Source organism: Astyanax mexicanus, chromosome 3 (genome assembly GCF_023375975.1).
Source record: "Astyanax mexicanus isolate ESR-SI-001 chromosome 3, AstMex3_surface, whole genome shotgun sequence".
NCBI lineage: Eukaryota > Metazoa > Chordata > Actinopteri > Characiformes > Acestrorhamphidae > Astyanax > Astyanax mexicanus.
Window position 1 is genome coordinate 14,276,172 of NC_064410.1, and position 23,809 is coordinate 14,299,980.

The window sequence follows — 23,809 nt, forward strand, 5'->3', positions numbered from 1 at the left end:
TGGTTTATTCTAAACAGTAAAGAAAGTGAATTAAGGCAGATTTGCAAAGGCAGGTTTATCTGTATAGCACCTTTCATACACACTGGCAATTCAAAATGCTTAACATCAGCTTGAATAAAACAAAGTAATAAAAAAACACGAAAAAGTTGTGAAAGAGTAGACATAGAAAACAGTAAAGACAAAAATAAACAAATGAATAATTAACAGGAAATGAATTATACAGTGTATAACCCTAATTCCAATAAAGTTGGGACCATGTGAGAAACAAAAACAGAATCTGATTATCTGCAAATCATTTTCAACCTATATTCAATTGAATCACTACAAAGACAAAAGTTTTCTTGTTCAAACAGATAATATTAATATTCCACATGAAAAGAGGTTAACTGGAAACAGGTGAGTGTCATGATTGGGTATAAAGGAGCATGCCATAGAGGCTCAGTTGTTCACAAGCAAGGATGGGGGCAAGATTCACCACTTTGTGAACCTCTGCAAGAGCAAACAGTCCAACAGTTTAAGAGCAATGTTTCTTAATGTGCAATAGCAAGGAATTTAGACATTTCATCATCTACAGCCCATAATATCATCAAAAGAATTAGAGAATCTGGAGAAATCTTGGAAAGTAAGCGGCAAGACAGAAAACCATCATTAGATGCCTGTGACCTTTGATCCCTCAGGTGGCACTGCATTATTCTGTTACAGATATTACCACATGGGCTCAAGAACACTTCAGAAAACCATTGTTGGTGAACACAGTTTGCTGCCTTATCTATAAGTGCAGGTTAAAACTGCCATGCAAAGCTAAATCCAGATCTCAACAACACCCAGAAAGCCCGAGCTCATCTGAGATGAACTGACGCAAAGAGGAAAAGTGTTCTGTGGTCTGACGAGTTCACATCTCAAACTGTTTGAAAATCATGGACATTGAGTCCTTAGGGCCAAAGAGAAAAAGGACTATCCAGATTGTTCTCAGCACAAACTTCTAAAGCAGCATCTCTGGTTGTGTAGGTTTATGTTGGTGCCCATGGATAGGTAACTTGCACATCTGTGAAGCACCATGAATGCTGAAAGATACATACAGGTTTTGGAGCAACAAATGCAGCCACCTAAGCAACGTCTTTTTCAGGGATGTCCTACTTATTTCAACAAGACAATGCCGAGCCACATTCTGCACCTGTTATAAGAGCGTAGCTTCATATTAAAAGAGTGCAGGTACTAGACCGGCCTGCCTGCTGTCCAGACCTGTCCCCCATTAAAAATGTACAGCACATTATGAAGTGCAAAATATGACAGAGGAGACCCAGACTGTTGAGAAGCTGAAGTTGTACATCAAGCAAGATTGGAAAGGAATTCCACCTACAGATCTTTCACAATTAGTGTCCTCAGTTCCCAAACGCTTATTAAGTGTTGGTAAAAGGAAATGTGATGTAAAACAGTGGTAAACATGACCCTGTCATGCCTAAATGTGTTAAAGGCATCAAATTCTAAGTAAGTAAATATTTGAACAAAGAGAACAATAAGGTTTTCCGTTTGAACATAACTATTATAAATATCTTGTCTTTGTACTGTATTCAATTGAATGTGTGTTGAAAAGAATTTGCAAATCTTTGTATCCTGTTTTTATTCATGTTTTGCACAGCGTATCAACTTCTTTAGAATTTAAATTGCATTTTAAATAAATAAAAGCGAAAACCTATTAAAAAAAAACAACTATTGCAGGATTAAGACTAACAGTGTTTAAAACTGATCAGACAGTAATGTTTTCAGCCTGGATTTAAAAGTTTAAGAGGTTACGATTAAGAGGTTTTGGAGCTCCATGTAACATACTGTATTAATCACACTATAAGGTGCACCGGATTATAAGGCACACTATCAATAAACATCTATTTTCTGGTTTATTTTCATACATAAGGCACACCGCATTTTAGGCGGCACCTGTTAGGAACAGAGGTGTCACCATGTTTCCCTTTAAATTCAGCAGGTCTTGCTGCTAATGGGCCAAAGCCTGTAAAGCTAAGCTAAGTAAAGTAAACTAATTCTTAAAAACAACATTTTCATACAAGTCAGTCAACAAGTCAAACAAGTGCTGAATGTTAATCTACACATATTTCTTACCTGAAAACTAAGGGTGTGACGAGACACTAATATCACGAGATCGAGACGAGATTTAAAAATAAAATTTTAAGAGCTTGAGCTCACCTACTGTCACGCAGAGCTCACCTACTGTTTTTTTTTGTTGTTGTTTTTCCCACCAGACAGGTTTAAGCTTGACAAGAAATATCGTCACATTTTAATCTCACGACATCTCGTCACACCCCTACTGAAAACTGTTTATTTGGTTAAGCAAAGCTTCTGTTTATTTACATTAAGCTTAGATTTTTCAGATTTCCAGTAAGGCTGGAGCATTAGTCGCTAATGCTACCTAACTGCCGCCCGACAGTGCTACACTGAGGAACCCAGAGTGATATTAGCTAACGATTCGTCCCACATAGCTTGTTTTAACACTGTAAACACACAGACTACAGGCCAATAATACCCACCTCTGAACGGCCGAATGGCTATCATGGTTAGCGGGTAATGCTAATGCTGCCCTAGCAGTGCTAGCCAAGGTTAGCAGCAGACTACAGGCCGATGCTCACCTTTGAATGGCTGAATGGCTAGTGCTTAGCGGGTAATGCTAATGCTACTCCAGCTGCGCTAGCCGGGGTTAGCAGCAGACTACAGGCTGATACTCACCTCTGAATGGCTGAATGGCTACTACTTAGCAGGTAATGCTAATGCTGCGGGAGAATTAAACTGAAACTCCTGTATAATGCTGTACTTCAGCTGAGTGGCTTTACTGCTCCTTTATACCTTACTGGTAAAATTCATACATAAGGTGGATAAAACCGGACTTAAAGGCACACTAACAATTTTTGGGAGAATGAAAGTATTTTAAGTGCGCCTTATAGTGCGAAAAATACCGTAAATCCTCCACCTTCCAATGAGACAAGCTGCATCTGTGGTTGAAGGCACTGAATTTAACCACCAAATAACATCCATGAAAACATCCATACATTTAATCTTAATATTTTGTAAAGGAAAACCAGCATCACAACATCTTAATGACTCTGTTCTGAAGCTCTGGTGAAGCAGACGTGTCTGGTGTGCTTGGGAGGTTTACCCTCTATACTCATCCAGGTGCTTCCCTGATCATAAATTAGCTCTCCAGCCAGTGTCTTCTCTGACAGCCTCATAGCACCCAAAGCATCTGTTTCATGGTGGGCCTTATTGCAGAGAACCCCCTTTACAAAATGGTGAGTGCCAACCCATGAGTGTTTGTGATGGATGTTTCAATTTTAGCTTCTCCAACCACAGACGCAGCTCCTCTTGGATATAAGAAGTATGGAGCACCACAACACTGATCTTTTGTGTGCTGTGTGTGAAAGTTGATTAGCTTTGCTGATAATAATGTTAAAATGCGTGTTAAGATGTTGGGTTAGCTGATTTAGCTACTTTATGATCAGTAGCTTCTTCAGATTGCATTTACTGCAATGCACACTACTAAAACCATTTGATAGTAAATGAAATTCCAACACAAAGGTGGAAGAAATGAACTCCTGATTGTGGGCGTGGCAGAATAAGGTGGATACAACAGATACTGTGTGTTATAAGCTGTGATTTGGGTTCCTTTTTAACAAATCTGAACATAGTATTTAACCTGATGAAGATTTGTTAATTTTATTTATTTACTATGGAGAAACTGTCTGTATTGCCTCTTCTGCTCAGATGTGAGAGTCTTCGTGCTGAACGTTCCTCTCGTGTTCTGTTTCTCTCTCTCTCTCTCTCTCGTTCTCTGGTTTAGCTACATCCCAGCCAAGTTACTGAGTGAGGGAGTGGAGGTGCCCAAGTTTAAAACCAAGTCCTTTATTCAGGATCTCCTGAAGAGAAACGATCTCACTAAGGTAGAACCTGCTTCACATACACTTCTCAGACTATGAAGAAACACATAAGGAATCATGTAGTAACTTAAAAGTGTTAAACAAACCAAAACACTCTGTGAAGCATTTATAAGAAGCATTCTTATCTGGGGAGCTGTTAACTTACGATTTCTGAGGCTGGTAACTCATAAGAATCAGATGAATTTATTTTGTTTTATTACTCCTGATCTTTTTTTTTTTACGTAGTTGAGAGTTCTTGCCGTAATATGAATTAAAACATGACTCAAATAATCACTTTATACCAACTTTTACAACTTTACAACGGATAATCTTAAACACATTAAGGCAAGAAATTCATGTAATTAAAAATTCAGCACAGCTGTTAATTGAAAGCCATTCCAGGTGACTCTACCTCATAAAGCTGACTGAGAAAATCCAGCCAAGATGTGCAAAGCTGTCATTTAAGCAAGAGGTGCTACTTTGAAGAATCTAAAATATAAACATATTCTGGTTTATTTAACACTTTTTTTTGTTTACTAAATAATTCCATATTTTTTCATTATAGTTTGGATGACTTTAGTATTAACCTACAATACAGAACATTAAAAAAAATAATGAAATACCACTGAATATACATTGTGTTTAAACATTTGAGTTGTATAGTATATCTACTATGTTTGAAATGTTTCCTCAAAAACATCTGATCAGTGTTTCCCAAAACTCTGAGATCATCAGGAAACTGAAAAAATGTAATGTGTCTTAAATGAACAAAATTTGTAGATGTTTCTAAACTAACTTAGAAATGTTAGAATTAAATATATGAATGAATCGTTTACAGTGTCGCGTTAAAATATTTGACCCTTACATATTTCTTTTGTTTAAGCTTTTTGTTTACACTTACATTTTTTCACATTATTAAATTAACTCTAATATCAGACAAATATAACGAGTAAATATAAAAAGCACTTTTAAATGATTATATTTAGTTAATTCCCTCTTGAGTTAACTGTGATTAACACATTTTTTTTGGAAAGCTGAGTTTAATTTTACTACTAGCTACAATCAGGCCTGATTACTTCCCTCACTGTAGAATCAGGAAATAATTTAAACAGAACCTGTCATGAAGCAGAGAAAAGATCTCATAAAACCAACACATTATGCTCTGATCTGAAGAAATTTAAAACAGATGAGAAAACAAAGTCATTGATCATCTATCAGTCTGGAAAAGGTTACAAAGTCATTTCTAAAACTCAGTTTTAGTGGGTCAGTAATAAGAAAAAGACTGGGTGAAAATGGTCTCCATGTGGAAGTTTAAAGACAAAAAAACACTGCTGACCAGAAAGAACACTACAGCTCATCTCACGTTTACAACAAACATCTTTATGATCCCCAGGGCTTATATTCTTATTAACATTCTGTTGAATGACACAAAAAAAGTTAACACACATTTTCAGAAAAAGATAATCATACTGAACGTAAAACATGGTGGTGGTAGTGTGATGGTCTACTGCTGCTTTGCTGCTTTAGAGCCTGGACAACATGCCGTAAATGATTTGAACAGTGAAAGTCCGTCCATCAGTTTGTGACCTTAAGTTAAGGCATACTTAGGTTTGACCGCAGTACAATGATCCAAAGCACACAACAAAAAAATAGTCAAAGCTTAAAAAAAAAACAAAGTCTGATTGAGATGGTGTGGTATGATCTTAAACAGGTCAATCATGTTCAATAAATCCTCCAATGTGTCTGAATTAAAACAATTCTGCTAAGAAAGTGGAGCCAAAATTCCTCCATAGAGATGTGAAAAGACTCATTACCGGTTATCCCGAACACTTGATTGCAGTTGTTGCCGCCAAAAGTGACACAACCTAGTTATTAGGTTTAGGGGGCATCTGGTAATCCGAAATGTAATTATCATAAAAAAGCAAAGACAAAAGAAATCTGTTGGGGCAAATACTTTTTTACAGCACTGTATCTAGAATGATTTTTTTTATTTAATATGCAAGATAAAGCTCTAATACCATGAATTAATAAAGTTTTACAACCCTGAATCATAAAAATGGTTGGGACCAATTCACCAAACTGAATTACTGAAAGAAAGTAGCTATTATTTACATTTATGAGATGCACTGGTATGTTTTAAATTAAATTAATTAAATTAAATTAAGCTGAGCAGCTAAAACAAAATTTCACATTTGCATTTTTCATTCTGTCCCTGCTTTTTTCTGATTTTGGGGTTGTAATAATATTAGAATTGAGAATAAAGTTGTAATATGATTGATATCAGTTTCAGACCTGTCTGGTGAAACACTGTAAGAATGCGTTCGCCTGCAGTTTGACCCACCAGTCTGGCTGGCAGCTCGTTTTCTCTGGAGACACCATGCCCTGCGACGAACTCGTACAAATGGGTGAGTCTCTCACTCACTCACTCACTCACTCACACACTGGGTTCTATTATTGACTGGGTTCTAAGGGTGTGCTAACCGTAACTCTACTGTATAATATACTTGTATATTACATAACTCACGCTTTCATTTCTCCCTAAGTGGGCGCTGTTAGCAGTGTTCACCATATTGAAGAGTTTGCGGGTTCAGGACAGATTTCCCCACAGACTTTCTCTCAGTGTTTGAGAAAATCAGAGGCAGCATGAGGTTTTCTGCAGAAAGATCCTGTAGGAGTTTTAATGGTGTGATTTTGAGCTGATTAATGATGAGACCCTGCAGAGGTTCATCTCACTGTGACTGCTGGATAAAGCAGACTTACCACATTGGAGTGGAGTTGTGTGAGTGTGAGTGTGAGTGAGTGTGTGAGAGTGAGTGTGTGTAGGTATGTCCGTAATTGTTCTGTCCTGAGTGGGTTCGGATCAATAGGGATGTTCCTGTATTTAAAGCTGTGATTGGTTGAATTTTCTGCTTCCTTTGTTCTCCTGCTCTGTTATTGATCAGCACTATAGGCTTCCCTACAGCTCAGAACTCTGCTAATAGGAGGGAGGGAGGGAGAGAGGGAGGGAGAGAGGGGGAAAGTGGGAGCAGGAGAGAGGGAGGGAGCGGAAGAGAGCGAGAGAGGGAGAAAGAGGGAGAGAGCGAGCAGGAGAGAGTGCAGGAGAAATGCTCTATTGACTGTCTCCAAATTAGCCCACAGATTCTCTCCCATGCTGCAGCTCCACTTCTTCACCCAGAACCTTTAGAACTGCAAGACTTGTGATTTAGCACAAATACTGTGATTGATTACCTAAGGTTCGCCAAAGGGGAAGATTGTGTTCTTTTTCTGAACAGAAATGTGATTTTTTTTCTTGGAAACACACACAGTTTCCCTTATAAAACTGCCTGTATTTTATCTGTTTTAAAACTGAAACCGATTAAATGATATCTGAGCAGACAACAGAAATGTGGACGAAGGGTTAACACTATCCAAACATCTAAAGAACAATAACTACTACATTTAAGCAGTTTGGTGGTGCATCATTATTTTCAGCACTGAAGTGATTAGCACTGATTAGCATGGTAGTGGTGTATGAGGTGTTAGTGTGTGTTGTTCTGGTACGAGTGGATCATATGCAGCAGTGCTGCTGGAGTTTTTAAACACCTCAGTATCCCTGCTGGACTGATAATAGTACACCTACAGCGTCCTGTGAACACTGATGAAGAGCTCCACTCGTAAACACAGTGCAACACACACTAACCACGACCCAAATAGTAAAAGCTGCTCTGTGGTGGTCTCTCCTGTGGGGTCCTGTGCATTTTAGGAGCTGGGGAAAGGAGGATAATAATAAAGTATGCAGAGAAACAGATACAGTACTAGAGTCTACTAGCACTACAAAGTGTCCTAAATAATCAGTTCAGAGTTGAAAAATTTAATAATGGACATAGAAACAAAGATATGGTCATAATATTATGCTTGATTGGTGTATATAACAAACATGTATAATATATTACATTGAAAGCAATCCACTGTCTGTGTCCAGATGTGCTTCATCGTAGTGTTTGTGTGTTACAGGAAAAAATGCCACATTGTTAATACATGAAGCTACGCTTGAAGATGGGATGGAAGAGGATGCAAGGGAGAAGAGGCACAGGTGATTTTGTTCACTGTCCATCTTACACAAATCCTTACCACGCTTTTTTGCAGAGCTGCCAGTGCAGCACACACACAGTTCTATGTCAGTTTCACTGATTGTGATCCTAGAGCTTCCCCCAAACAGCAGCACAGAGAGGCTGAGAGGTGGAGGGCTGGAGTGAGTGTGATCCTGGATGATGATTATAATGATGAAAGTTTCCTGCTGCTCTCAGTTACACAAAGCACTTCAGTCCTCAGCTGCTGAAACGGAAAAGACTGCAGGAATAAATGGCTTCTGCCCCTAACTGCCCACATTTCCTTTAGACGCTGCTTCTAAAGTGGACGCTTTTAGCTTATTGGATCCTCTGCAGAGATTGGATTCGATTTGTCTCAGCTCAGTCCTGCGCTTTACAGTCTGTTCAGACTGTTCTTAGCTGTGGAGTTGTACCAGTAAAAGAGAGAGAGAGAGCGTTTGACCTTATCATGAAAAAATATTTCTGAAAATAGGACGTCACTGAAGCCCTCAGAGAGAATCGGCAGCTTTACAGAGTGAGACGTGCTGTGCTCTATTAGAGAAAGCTTTAAATGGGAATGTCACATTGATCAGAACGGGCCTGGTTCTGACCCATCAGGTCGGCTATAAATGGTAAGCAATCATTTAACAGAGTTCTGTAATTTTAATACTAAAACGATCTGTTGTGATAATTACGCTATCAGCTTATTGTCCTATAGATTGACTTGAATTCAATATGTTTTGTGATGTACTCTTGTTGTTTTTACTTGCGTGTGTTTTAGCGGACACATGCCCTCTGAGGGAGGAGTGGGCAAGTCAGCTCCATGTTCACATACAGACATACAGTGCAGTTTTACTGCTGCTGTAGTCTTTTACGCTGTTTAATCAAACAATACACGGACATCTGTAACTTCTCTTGTTCAAATACGAGACAAACTGAAAGTACTTTCTCTTTTCCGTGTAAAGCATGCAAAACGTGGTGCAGGAAAATTCTATAATTTCTACAGTCATTTAGAGTACTGACCTTTTTTTACCTTGATGTCTCCTATTGAGCTGTTGAACATGAACAGACCAAGTCAGAAACAGTTTTGTGAAATTCAAGCCATGCCATGTAAAAGCTTTGGTATATATATATATATATATATATATATATATATATATATATATTGGTTTAATATGATAACATAATGAAAAGATGTCTCCAAACATTTGGTCAGTTTAGATCTGAAGTACACAGTCTGGCCTGTGCACCAGAAAACCCAGAAGCTTTTGAAGGATGAGAGTGTTGTGTGCTGTGGATGTGCAGCATTACATATAGGGCATCACACTGAAGACGAAAGGCTGGAGTTTAGAGAATAAAGGCTCTTCTGATTTACTGGCATCATAACAGACAGAATGACCAATTAGTCATTCTGTTCCTGGAACACAGTCAACGGTTTTAGGTTTTTAATTTGGATGAGTAAGACTTTCATTTATCACTGACTCTCTCAGCTCTCCGGGGAGGGATGCAGTGGTCTTTTAAAGAAGTACTGGGGCAAGTGTTGGGAGGGATCCACAGTTTGAGTGTTTGTTAGTTTATCATTGTGTGCTTAAGGTCTGTGCATATCAGAACACTTTTCTGTTTCTCTGTATACTGTATTTTTCTCACTAAAAGGAGCACTTAAAATCCTTTAATTTTTCCAAAAATGGTCAGTAGGCCTTATAATCCATTGTGCCTTATTTATGAATTTTAACAGTCAGGCTTTACAGGTGGCAATACCTGCTTAATTTAGAAGGAACATATGGTGACACCCATGTTCCTACTATTAGTTACTAGTTACTAGTGTTGCATAAAATGCGCCTTATAATCTAGTGCGCCTTATGTATGAAAATAGTCCAGAAAATAGGCGTTTATTGCTGGTGCGCTTTATAGTGCAAAAAATACGGTACTTTATTGTCCTCTGTTTACCGTTTTCAATATTCAAGACCCCGCAGGATAAACCACCACAGAGGTCCATCATGCCAGTGTCACTGCAGTGCTGAGAATGACCCACCACCTAAATAATAATATCTGCTATGTAATGGTCTCCCTTGTGGGGTCCTGAGCATTGTAGAACAGGGTGAAAGGAGGATAATAAAGTACGCAGAGTAACAGATACTGAAATTCTGACCGGACTGTGTAGCAATAAATTTGTTTAGAGCAGTAGAATTTTTGATTGTTGTGAGGAGGATTTGATTGTGTTCCAGCATCTGTTGTAAAGCTGTCTCAGACAAGTAGTTTCTGTTACTGCTACTTCTGATGATACACTTGATTTCAGAATAAAACTGGACGAGGAGGAGTTCAATGCTTCTGAAAGAAAAATGTTCATATTAATTAATATTTTAAAACCGTATGTTTTTTTATTAAATTGTACTATTTAAAAAAAATAGTACTAAATACTATAGCAACTCAAAAATAAGGCTTACACTGTTATTTGGACTAACACTGTGTTTCCTCTGCAGCACGACTTCACAGGCTATCGACATCGGGATGAAGATGAACGCAGAGTTCACAATGCTGAACCACTTCAGCCAGAGATACGCCACCATTCCCCTCTTCAGTGATGACTTCAATCAGCGACTGGGAATCTCCTTCGACCATATGAGGGTGAGCTCTCTCGCTCTCCCTCTCTCTTTGCTTCACCATTAGAACTCTGTCTGTCTGTCTGCCTGCCTGTCTGTCTGTCTGTACGTACACACTTTGTACATCTATTACCAGTTTTTTTTTTCTTTTGGTGGCAACCTACTTCAGTTGGGCTATACCAATAAATAGTTTTATAAGTTTACTAATATGGGTAATATTTATTGAGCTACAAATAATGAAAAAATACAGACCACGTGCTACGTGTAGAAAGACTAAGCAATGAATGTCATTGTGCTTTGTTGATATGTTGAAGATTTAAATATTTGAAATTTTTTGTCATTATTTTTAAATTTGTAATAGTTTTTTCTGTAAAAAGTAAGACAAATACATTTTAAGCTTTTTAGTTCATTTAAAGAAGAAAAAAATATATATTTGTAAAATGCAGATTTAATCTTCCCAATGTAATTAATTTAAATTTAATATAATTAGATAATAATATAACAATATTTTTTATATATCTAAATACATATTGCAAAACAACTAAATTTAGCGCAATTTTTTTTTTCCCCCCACAATAACCTTCATTCCTAAGGGGTGCGTGCGTGCGTGCGTGTGTAGATAAGGGTATATGACCTGATGTTACAAAGCACACTTATGTTTGTGATGTGTTTCAGATCCGGCTGGGAGATTTCCGGATCCTGCCTCGTCTTCTGGCCCCTCTGAAGGCACTGTTTGCGGAGAAGATCGAGGAGATGGAGGAGAAAAGAGAGAAAAGGGAGATGAAGGTGGGGAGGACTATGGCTGCAATATCGAACAGTGAGGCAGCAGAAGGGGGTGGAGCCAAGAGGGAACAGGAGGAGCCTAACCAGGAGATAGCCGCAAAGAGACTGAAGGCTAGCTGAGCTTCTATCAGCAGGGTTCAGCCAGTGTAGAAGGACCTTAGCTGCATATGTAATTTAAAGCCCATTACCACAGAGAATTGTTTCCCCTGCTCTTAGGGTGTTTTCTCAGCTGAAAACCATTTAATTTACTAATTTACAGTTTTAGCGTTTTCCCCCTTGGTTTTGTTTGGTTTGGTTCACACAAGGAAAACCGCAAGTGCAACAAAATACATCCCGTCAAATGATTTAAGCATGTTCTCTCTGCTTATTGGGCAGAGTTTTTTGGGGCGGAGCAAGAAAGTAAATACAAGAAGAAGGTTGTGTGTTCTCGACTAAAACTCATTTTACTGTAATTCAGCATGGAGTGGTGGCAGATATGCATTAGTTGATAGCTGGGTTCATTATTTGGGTAATAAATTGGGTTGAACTTTAGCCAAACAGCATTTTAGCACACACACGAGTTTTTGACAGTTGGGTTGGATTGAGGTCTGATCACGTTCTGTCCACAAACAAACTGCTCCAGAATTAGTTCGTAAGCGGACTGAGACTACTGCTTCTTTTGTGGTTCTTGCTGTGATTATTTCAGTCTGCATCCAAGTGCGATTACTGTGTTCACACTTGCCGAAACGAACCACATCGAGGGTGCAAACAAATCGGAATCTGTTTTAACCAGAGTTAAATACAGTGGAAACCAATGAAGAGCTGGTGGTTTAAGTGAGTGAGAAAACATTAGTGCAGTAATGAATTCTGGGTAAATTGCCATATTGAATATAAAAAGATACAATACAAGAACAGTTTAGATAATGTGCCCTTGAAGACCTGTGTAATTAAAGAATTCCAATATATTTATTTTCCATGTTCTGCAGCTGCTCTTGGACTCCTAGGCTACGTTCACACAGTGGATAAATGTGGCCCAAATCTGATGTTTTGCAACATCATATGTGACACAGGTGTGTTGGGGGGGGCAGTAAGTAGACAGATGTATTGACAGCAGCAGTGAGTAAGGCTTCATAGACAGAATAACAAGATAACTGACCCCTGAAATTTTGGAATGATTGGACTGTTGTAATAATATTAGAAGGTTTGTGTCACAACTGCTCAGTGTTCCTAATGAAATGGCTGAAACCAGCCACAGAATACGGCTAAAGCGTCAAAGGAAAATAAAATGCTTAAAATGATATTTGTGGGTGTGGCTGAGTAATGCCTGCAGATGAACCCAAAACTTTACATGTGTGTAACTCGTGTGTAACTAATAGAGCACAAATAGTTCAGGCAGATATCTGCTAGTGTAAACTGCCTAAAGCAAACATCAGATTTGGTCAGAAAATCAGATTTGGGCCACTTTCTCCTGCTGTGTGAACATACTGTAAGTGCGCTGTAAGAGAACATGCTTTCTATATGCAGGGGAATTTGTAAAAATGAATGTGTGAGATCATAGACTGAGAAGATTGAATCAGAGGACTCTGCACTGTAGAACCCGAGTGATGAGCGGAGACTGTACGCACTGCTTTATTCTCACCACATGAATTCCTTATTTGCTAAATTTTCATACAATGTGGACTTTCTACAAACTGGAACTGCTGCAGGAGATTTGAAGACCTGCGGTTTTGGATTAAAACAGCTTGAGTTGAGCTTTGAGTTTGGAGTGATTTACACTGAATGTGTCATTTTTATTTCCAGGATGTGAATGCTGATGTATGTAAAATTGTATTATTTATGTACAAATACAGCTGATTTTTGTTTTTTGTTTTAAGAAAATAAAATATGGAGTGAAGAATACTATGTTTAATAATGATAATTTAATGATGTTAATTAAAGGATCAGGAGTTGAACAGATTTTTCCATTGGTTACCCATGTTGTCCAGTAAGTGTAACATTTCAGAAGCAAACGTGCAGTTCATGCATATTATTACCAAACCTTTTACTGTCATAAAAATGATTTAGACCACGATAGAGCAGATATTATTTGGGGGTGGATCATTCTCAGCACTGCATCAACACTGAATAGCATGTTATGAGTGGATCAGACAGGAGTTTGCACTTTTTTAATTGATATCTCTCATTTTTAAACCTATGAAGAACACATTTTGTTAAGCATGGTTTTATTATTACAGTTAATTATGATTTTTTAGACTTTTAAAAGTGAATTGTTTAATCAGTCCTGTTCTGTTGAGGCTGACCAGAAGGGGGCAGTGTGTGACAGTAGATGCGCAGCTGCAGTGCTGAGCTGTGTGGAAGTGGGTGTGGCTGAGTGACGTGGTGGAGGACCCCAGCAGTTTTCTTATAAACCAGGCTTTAATGAGGCCAAATTCAGTGTGTTGCTCTGGAATGAACTTGGACTGTGCTTCTACTGCAGAAGCACAGTCCAACCTACACCGGCCCCTTCTCTGTCCTTGAACGGGTTCTCAGGCATTAAAGTGATAGTTTGGTGAAAAATAGTGTCCCTTACTTTAAATGTATCAGATTTGTGTTTAGCTTTTTTAATTTTAAACAGTACTGCTGCTGTCAGACTAGCTAACAAGTAATGCAAGATGATACTCCAACAGTTAACGTGTATTAATACTTTTTTAAACAAAAAAGATAAGGGCATAAGATATATTCAGGCTTCAGTTTAGCTGCTTTTTTAGGTCCAAATCCTTTTGTCGTTTTTTTTTCTTCAGATTGTTTTCCCAATTGAGAATGCCAACTATCTACTATCTAGAATCGAATAATTGATTTCCGGCATTTCATATAATAAATCAAACTGTCTTTGTATTAAAGGTGTTCATGTCTCTTTACAGCATATTTCTGGACACCATCAGTGAGAACAACTGCTTGATGTGTCGTGTGTGTTTTTTTTTTTAATAAGGTGAGTGTTAAAATGTCTTAAAATAATGACTACTGTTCTAAAAAATTATTAAACAAATGGATATTGGGTGATGCCATATGCTATGAGTAAAATAAAAATTTATTTACAGTACAGGCCAAAAGTTTGGACACCTTCTCTTTTTCAATGTGTTTTCTTTAGTTTTATGCCTATTTACATTGTAGATTCTCACTGAAGGCATCAAAACTATGAATGAAAATGTGGAGTTATGTACTTAACAAAAAAAAATGTATAAAAATCCCAAACCATCTGGATTGGGTTCAGGTCCGGTGACTGTGGAGGTTCAGCTCATTTTTTGTTAAGTACATAAAACTCCACATGTGTTCATTCATAGTTTTGATCCCTTCAGGGAGAATCTACAATGTAAATAGTCATGAAAATAAAGAAAATGCATTGAATGAGAAGGTGTGTCCAAACTTTTGGCCTGTACTGTATATTCATATATATATATTTGACCAGATATTGTTCAGATATGAAAGATTTTAGATAACTAACGTTGTGATTGTATAAGGAACACACAATCTACCATGATATCAGTGTTTACATGAAGAATTTACCTGACAGTTACATGAATTTTATCATTATTCTTAAACACTTCCATGCATCTTCAGAATCAGAAATAACCTTGAAAAAAAGCTGTAACTGATGCGGCATTTAAGGTGGAATGGAAAACATGCTAAATGTGAGTGAGATATAAATTTACAAATTTACAAACATGTTTAACTACAAACATGTTTAAATACAAGTTGTCACTAACAAGCTATGGCTTGTTTTAGAACTGCTGGTCCAGCAGCCACATTTGAGGTGTAATTTAAGATGAAAAAGAAACACTAAAGTGCTAAGGCTGTTTTTTTTGTTTTGTTTTTTGGCGAAACGTCAATGATATGTACTAAGAAAAAAACATCTTGTTAAACTACTCTAGCAGGCTTTAGAAACTGTGAGAGGAAAAACTTCAAACTTACTGTGAATCTCCTTCACCCACAGCTCCAACATGCTTCCTCTTCAGGTGCTCATGCAGTGATGTGCTGCCATGCCATGATGCTTTACTGCTAATTACAGGGTAGCAACTGTACTTATGTGTATAATAACACAGAATCAACTAATCAATTAGTAAATTAGTTGCCAAACATTTTCATTTACGGCATTTAGCTGACGCTCTTTTCCACAGCAACTTACAAGGTTATTTCTATTACAGAGTTGGGCCAGTGTAGTGTTCAGAGTCTTGCCCAATGACTCTTATTGGTGTAGCGCAGCATTTAGTCACCCAGATCTAAAATTAAACCCCAGTCTTCCACATGGTAGCTCATTGGCAGGTGGTGGTGTTATCCACTGCACCACACCATCGATTTAATCAATTAGTTGTTCCAGTCCTAATCTTCAGTGTCAGGCCAGACAGGTGTACAGTCAATAACTCTGTGGAAGGCAGTGCGATAAATTAGCATTATCAGAGTTTGGCTAATGACGTCACCAAATCTGAGTATTACAGCTTATTTAAAGGGAGAGAGTCAGAAGGTAACATAGACACGGAGGCTCCCTGAAACACCAGCATCCACCCACTCCACCGTCCACAAACCTGAGTGACCATGTGCAGTGGGAGAACAACAGCACCAGCATCTCAGTTTACCACAATTCCCTCTGTCCATGAACCCCTGAATCTGCAGTCTTTTGTAAAGTGAAAAAAGGAGTGTCTTGGTTCCTCCTAAGGTTTCTTCCTCTTATTCAGGGACATGCACAGGAATCTTGAAGGGCAGTTGCTCTAACCTGAAGAAAGGGCACCCCCCCCCCTCCCCCCCCCCCCCGGTTGTGTGCTGCCCTTTTTTTTTTCTTTTCTAGTGAAGCGTGCTGCGTGTTCCCCATTACGCCCTCGCCCCTCCCTTTTCGAGGTGTCTGAATCTGAATGATTGACTCTGAAAACTTTGTTTTACAAAATTTCAATCAAAATTACGAATAATGAATAAAATCTTGTTGAAATATGAAATCATATTTGCATTTTTCCCCTCCCTCGGAAGGGCAATATCAGCCAAGGACGGCAAAAGGGCAGTTGCCCAAGCACATTGGGCCATAGCGTCTGCACGTCACTGCACATATTGTAAGGGAGTTTTTCCATGCCACTGTGTCACCACAATTATTGGCATCACTGAGGTGCTGCTCATGAGAGGCATGGAACTGTTTTTCTCTGTAAAGCTGCTTTGTGACAACTTCTTTTAAAAAGCGCTATATAAATAAAATTTAATTAAATAGAATTTAATTAAAAAACACTAAAGAGTACCACAGGCTAAACTAGTCCAGTAAGTTTTTAGTCTAGACTAAAAAATGAGATTGTATCTCAGTCCAGAACATTTTTGGGAAGATTAATCCAGAGTTGGGGTGCTTTATAAGAGAAGGATCTTCCTCCTGCAGAGCACTGAATTATGGGAATTACTAGAAAACCAGCACCCTGAGATCTGAGTAATCGCAATGGTTCATAATAAGAATTTGACTGGAAGCCAGTGCAGTGCTGATAGGACTGGAGTTTTAGTAAGGACCCTGGCTGCAGCATTTTGAACTAGCTGAAGTTTATTTACGTTACGGCAGGAACATCCTGACAGTAGCGCATTACAATAATCTAGCCTTGAGGTAATGAAGGCATGGACTAATTATTTAAAAGGCGTTTCTTAGCCTGGCAGTACGGAGGTGTAGAAAAGCTGTTCAAGTAACATTAGATATGTGTTTATCGAATGCTAGATCTGAATCTATGATAACTTTTAGCTGCTGAACCAGGTGTGACGTAGAAATCTGACTGATTTAACTTGTAGCTTTTGGGCCTAATAGGAGAACTTCTGTTTCATCACTGTTTAATAAGAGAAATCATTCGGATTAGCAGCAAGTTTGACGTCCTTTACTACAGTAACAGCCTCTTCTATTCAGGGATGGATTTCCTCTAGATGTTGTAACATTGCTGTGAGGTGGATTTGATTGCATTCAGGCACCTGGGCATTATTGAGGTCAGATTCATATCTTGGGTGATTAGTTCTGCCATTTAAATTCATCCCAAACATCCTGGATGAAGCTCTATTACTCCAGAGAACCCAGCCACTGCTCCACAGTCCAAACTGGGAACTGTATAACACACAGGTAAAGTGCTGAAAGTGTTACAAAAGGGATGGGTCACTGTGTGTGTGTGTGTGTGTGTGTGTGTGTGTGTGTGTGTGTGTGTGTGTGTGTGTGTGTGTGTGTGTTGTTACTGTGTGTCTTGTACAGTAGTTATTAGTGAATGTGGGTTAGGTCCTTAAGGGATCCTCACTAAATTCAGTTTAATGAAATGGAATCTCTCTCTCACTCTTTTTCACTCTTTCTTTCTTTCCCTCTCTCTCACTCTCTCTTTCACACACACACACACACACACACACACACACTCTGTCCCTTTTTCTCTCCTGTCTCTCTCTTTCTCTCTACTGTCTCTCTATACTGTAATATTCTTTCTCCCTCCTCTGTATCTCCCTCTATCTGTCTTTCCTTTCCTCCTCTCTCTCTCTCCCTCTGTGCCCCCGGGTGATGTTAATATGATCAGACTGCAGGGTAAGAGGTGCTGATTGCTCTGTAGAATCCCCCTCCCTCTGTCTGTCAATCAAACGCCGGCTTACAGCGGACCACCATTAAAGCTTTCCACTGGACATGACATCACAGGTGAGACGACCCGGGAGACAGACAGAGAGAGATGAGAGGAATAAGAGGAAGTGTCACAGAGTATCACAGAGTACGAGAGTGTATCACAATACAGGACATTAGTATTCTGGCCAGTACACTATCTCTCCCTCTCTCGCGCGTGTGCTCTCGCTCTCGCTTTCTCTCAGCAGGTTCTGAATCTGTATTTGCTGAAATCAGAAAACCTCCAAAACCTCCAGCAGCAAAAACACTCACACTCACAGCAAGGAACAAAATCAACAACCTCGCATACAACACTGCACAGAGAGAGAGAGAAAGAGGGGGAGAGGGGGTGGGAGAGGCAAGGAAAGAGTGGATAGAGAGATGGGGAAAAATAAGCTGAAAGAGAGAGAGAAACAGAAAGAAAGAGGAAGGGGGGGATATAGAGAAAGAGTGGACGAAATGCAAAGGGGGGAAAAGAGTGGCAGATAGAAAGATAAATGGGGAAAGTAAGAGGCTAAGGAAGAGATGGAAAGAGATAAAGTGAGAGTTTGAAAAAAAGAGTCAGAGATGCAAAGAGGGAGAGAGTGAGTTTGAGAAAGTGGAGGGCAGAGAGAGAAATCCAAAAAGAGATTGAGAGAGAAAGGCAGAGGCAGGGAGAGATAGGGATGGGAAAAGAGAGAGGCAGAGAACGAGAGATGGATAGAGAGAGATGTGTAAAGTAAGAGGCTGAGATAGAGAGAAAGAGATAAAAAACAAGAGTTTAAAAAAGAGCCAAAGAAAGAGATGCAGAGAGCTAGAGGGGGCTGGGGGTTGGTTGAGGCTAAGATAAAGAAAGGCTGAGAGAAAGAGAGATGGGGAAAGGATGTAAAGAAAGTGATATAGAGAAAGAGAGATGGGGAAAGTACAAGGATAAAGTGATATAGAGAAAGAGAAATGGGGAACGTATGAGGAGAAAGTGATATAGAGAAAGAGAGATGGGGAAAGGATGTAAAGAAAGTGATATAGAGAAAGAGAGATGGGGAACGTATGAGGAGAAAGTGATATAGAGAAAGAGAAATGGGGAAAGTACGAGGAGAAAGTTATATAGAGAAAGAGAGATGGAGAAAGTATGAGTAGAAAGTGATACAGAGAAAGAGAGATGGAAAGAGAGAGATGGGGAGAAAGAAATTGGCAAAGTGGAAGCCAGGGAGAGAGAGAGAGAGAGAGAGAGAGAGAGAGAGATGGATAAAGAGATATATGAAAAGTAAGAGACTCCGAAAAAGAGTGAGAGATAAAACAGAAGAGAGCTTGAGAGAGAGAGCGACAGAGAGATGTATAAAGAGATATATGGAAGGTAAGAGACTGAGAAAAAGAGGAGGAGATAAAACAGGGAAAGAGTGATGGAAAGAGAGAGAGATGGGGAGAAAGAAATTGGCAAAGTGGAAGCCAGGGAGAGAGAGAGAGAGAGAGAGAGAGAGAGATAAAGAGATATATGAAAAGTAAGAGACACAGAAAAAGAGGGAGAGAAAAAAAGGAGAGAAAGAGAGAGAGAAAGAGAGAGAGAGGGGCTGAAAGTGTGTAAATTTACAGTGGTAAGGTTAGGAAAAGTTCTGCAGTGCTGTATGATGAGAGAACTTCTCTTGCGAGCTCAGAGGTTTTGTAGTGCTGGGGGGCAGCAGCAGATTGATGATCTCAGTTCTGCAGTTCAAGGTCCTGTGAGGGACAGATCTGTCACTGCTGGACCAGACCTGCAGTCCATTTGCACAGAGTAACACTCGTTCTGGCTGATGATGAGCGGCAGACGGGTATTTCAGGTCCGACTGCACAAAGTCACTGTGAACCAAACGTCCTGTCTGGGTTCAAGTTCATCTCCTGGTCAAGACTGAAGCGGATTTTATCCGGATGTCTAGAGGAGTGAAATGAATGCAGATCATGGTTAATCTAGGTTAGCTACCAGGGACAGAGACATCACATGATATCATACGATATCTACATTGAAGACCTTCGCCTTGGTGCAAAACTTTGACTGAGTATTCACCCAAAGACCATTTTGTACCTCTGAACAACAGGACACAATTTACCCTCTCTCCAGTCTCCCCATTGGACATGGACTCAAAAAGGCATCAATAGTCAATAGAAATGTTAGATGGAAGGATGGAAAGATGGATGGATGGATGGATAGATACCTGGATACTCAAAATATGCAAATTAGTCAATCAATAAAACCACCCCCTGGTGACATCCAGCCATCTGCATCTCACCTCTATCAGAGGCACACTGCTGCTGCTGCAGCTCAGCCAATCAGCTCTCCCTCCTGCCCCACCTCTAAACCCATACATCACCCAGTGCCCCTTCTAATCTCCCCCTCCCATTATTTAACATTTTCATATTTGAGCTGATACATTCATCACAAATTACCAGCTTTAAAAAACGCAAGTTAACAGCTCCCCAGATAAGAGCACCTAAATGTTTCACAGAGTATTTTGGTTTGTTTAACACTTTTAAGTTACTACATGATTCCTTATGTGTTTCTTCATAGTCTGGATGACTTTAGTATTCATTTACCATGTAGGAAAAAAACTTTTGACTGGTACTGTATGTGTGCATTCACCTCCAGCTAATACTGCAGTTCAAATAAGCTCTGTTTACTCCTTCTTTTCATCTTCTCTTCTTACTTCATTTTTTGGCTCTTCGTTAGCAGTAGGCATCGCAACTAGACTAGCATAGCATTAGTTTCTTTGTCATCACTGTTTTGATGATTGTAGACGTCCAGTGTGTGAGAAACTCCTGTGAGGTTTTGAGGGTGTGGGTGCCGGCTGGGTGTGTGTTGTGTTTTATTTAGGGCAGATAGTGAGTTGTGTTGACCCATTTGCTTTCCAAGATGAAGCCTGTAGCCAGAAAATCCTGTCCAGTGCCCTGTTGATATTGGCAATGGACGTCCATTTGCTTTGGACCCCCCTGTCTTTCCTTGACCAAGAGTTAAGCTTGTGGGATCCGGAGGCTTAGCCCTCTTGATCCCTGTAGTGGCTACTGGCAGGTTGAGTTGGCTCTGGAGGCCAAGCTGACGACTGTGTCCACCTTAGGAGAGGGTCTGTGAGGGGTTTGAGTCATGTCATTTGGCTTTATATGATGCCCCAAAGACATTCACATGCCAATTAGAGACTGTTCTGGTTGCTTCTTTCAGTTCTGCAAAGCAAATGCCTGCATAGCACAGGGATGAGGTAGAGATGAATTAGCTTTAACTTTTTTACAGTAGTGGTCAGCTGTGATTGGACATCCACAGGAGTCAAGTAACCACATGCAGTTAGATGTGCAGGCTTAGGCGCTGTACTGTTTTCCTCCAGTAGAGAAAACAGGCCTAGATTTTCCTAAGTGGACAGAACGATCCTTCTATTTCAGGTTATCTGCAGATACAGGGAAGTTCTATAATTTTTTTCCCCCAATTTTTGTCTAGACCAATTGTTCCACCCATTCAGCTGCTACTCAGCTTTACATCCCCCATCACTAATGATGCCACAACACAACAAGGGGTGAAGACTAGCACATGCCTCCTCCAATACATGTGAATCAGACTCCGCCTTTTTTTGAACTGCTGCTGATGCAGCATTGCCAAGGACCATCACAGCAAGCTGGGAGAAAAGCGCAGCGACTCAGTTCTGATACATCAGCTCACAGACGCCTTGTGCTGATCGACATTACCCTAGGAGTGATAAGAAGGAAGGAGCAGCATCTACACATCCAGAGACAGCAAAGCCAATTGTGCTCTCTCAGGGCTCCGGCAGCTGATGGCAAGCTTCATAAAGCAGATTCGACCCAGCAATCTCCCAGAAATTATAGTTGCAGCGAAACTTAAATGTAAAAAGTAAAAATAAAACGTAATGGCTTTTAAATTCTGAAATGTGTGACAAACCAAATATTTCACACAATAGTTATTTAATATATTTCACAAAACAAACACTTTTCCACCAACAAAAAAGAAGCTGTTCACACTGTAAGAAATATGTTATAGTTCGAAACAAAGGTTATCTAAACCCCATACCTAATGTATCTCCTGCACTAGAGCGATCATACAAGTCAACCGAGCCGTGCACAGGATTGCCTAGAGTGAGTACACCCTGAAATTGCACTGCTGAGGTACATTTAGTATTAGAATAGCATTGATAAGGTGTGTTTATATTTAGATTATTACTGAGGTATTAAAGTAGCTATCTAGCTAAATGTGTGACTAATAGCACTGCTTACAACTATGTTCATGATTAATCATGCTTAGGTAAGGTAATAAATATCTTTAAATTGTAGTTTTGTAGTTTAAATTGTAGAAAGGCGTGACAAAAATGTATTTAGGATATAAAATGTATTTTAAAAGAAGCAATTTTGGTGCACTGTTGAAAAATGATCTGCAGCCCATCGGTTGGGTGTGTATTTTGAGGAAAGGCAGGAGAGGTTGTGTGAGAAGGCTGGTGTTTTAACTCATTCTTCAGGTATTAAATATGATCTTCACTATGTTCCACACTGGAAATAAGCAGGCGTGGGTGTGATGGGGGTCAGGCACTGTTATAGATCGGGGGCAGTAGGCTCTGGGTGGTCTCAGTGTTGAGACGGGAGAGTTATGAATGAGTAGGTGATAGTTCTGTCACCTGTCGCTTTGGGAAGAGTCACACAGATGAGTGGAGCTGACCTGAACACCCTCACTCTCCCACCCCGGAGTTAGTGATAATAGACCCTGCAGCAGCACAACAAACAGATAAAACACAATCTCTCTCTCTGTCTCTCTCTCCCTCTCTCTCTCTCTCTCTCTCTCTCTCATATACTTATACCAGAGGTGGAAAGTAATGAATTACATTTACTCAAGTTACTGTAATTGAGTAGATTTTATGAGTAATTTGTAATTTTTTAAGTAGTTTTTAAAATAGGTAATTTTACTTTTACTCAAGTACATTTTGACACAAGTAATTTACTTCACTACATTGGAAAACTCCCCGTTTCTGAGTAAAAAACTAAATAATGGGAAAAACACAATTGTCTGAATAAAAAAAATAATAATTGGTGCGGATGCGCCGGCGCACAGATGCTCGTGCGTGGAATAACAGAGCTGCCAGAGCTGCCAGCTTTCAAACTTCCACATTAAACATGTGAAAGCATGGGGTGGTGAGTATTTTTACATAAACAATCTGCTTGAATGTTAAAAAAAAACATGTAAATATCAGTTAAAGCAGAGCAATTGCAAGTTAAAATATAACAATGACCTGTAAAACTGTAAAAATACAGTTTATAGTCACCTATATGACCATAAATTTTAACAGTAAAGAAAAAAATGGATCATAGAAACCTATGCCACGTGTTCTTGAAAATGTTTTATGGGGTGGTCTGAACAAATACTGCCTGAAAGATCCAAATTATTCTGTGGAATAACAGTTCGTTTAAAACTATTTATTTACGATTTGTTGTACTTTTTTACATCAAATAATTAAAATTAACTATGTAACTTTTACTCAAAGTACATTTTAAATTGAGTATTTTTGTAATTTTACTTTTACTTAGATTTAGATTTTTAGATGGGTACTTTTACTTTTACTTGAGTAGAATTTTAGCAAAGTAAAGGTATTTTACTTAATTACAATTTTTCAGTACTTTTTCCACCTCTGACTAATATTATATTACAAGAATTCTTCTTGTATGGCATTAATCCAGTAACCTTATGTGTGGCCCTCAGACAGATTTTAAGTGGCCCTTGGCATAACTCTTAAAAATACATTAGTGATCCACTGGCATGTTCCAGCTTTTAGAGATTGATAGTGTGAATCACACACTTCCCCGCACTGAGAGAAGTGGAGGACAGTTTTCCGGACCAGGCGAGAACTGAGTGAC

The 23,809-nt window shown here is 39.1% G+C and overlaps 1 protein-coding gene across 2 annotated transcripts in view; it reads left to right on the forward strand.

The window, feature by feature from the left end:
• elac2 (elaC ribonuclease Z 2) overlaps window positions 1-13,301 on the forward strand; it is a 37,812-nt gene extending 24,511 nt beyond the window's left edge. For both annotated transcript variants that reach the window (XM_022667242.2, XM_049475887.1), the window contains exons 20-24: window positions 3,845-3,944; window positions 6,205-6,325; window positions 7,914-7,992; window positions 10,468-10,612; window positions 11,263-13,301. In XM_022667242.2, coding sequence (XP_022522963.2) covers window positions 3,845-3,944; window positions 6,205-6,325; window positions 7,914-7,992; window positions 10,468-10,612; window positions 11,263-11,490 — 673 coding nt within the window. In that variant the 3' untranslated portion in view covers window positions 11,491-13,301. The remainder of the gene's footprint in view (window positions 1-3,844; window positions 3,945-6,204; window positions 6,326-7,913; window positions 7,993-10,467; window positions 10,613-11,262) is intronic.
• The last annotated feature ends 10,508 nt before the right edge of the window (window positions 13,302-23,809 follow it).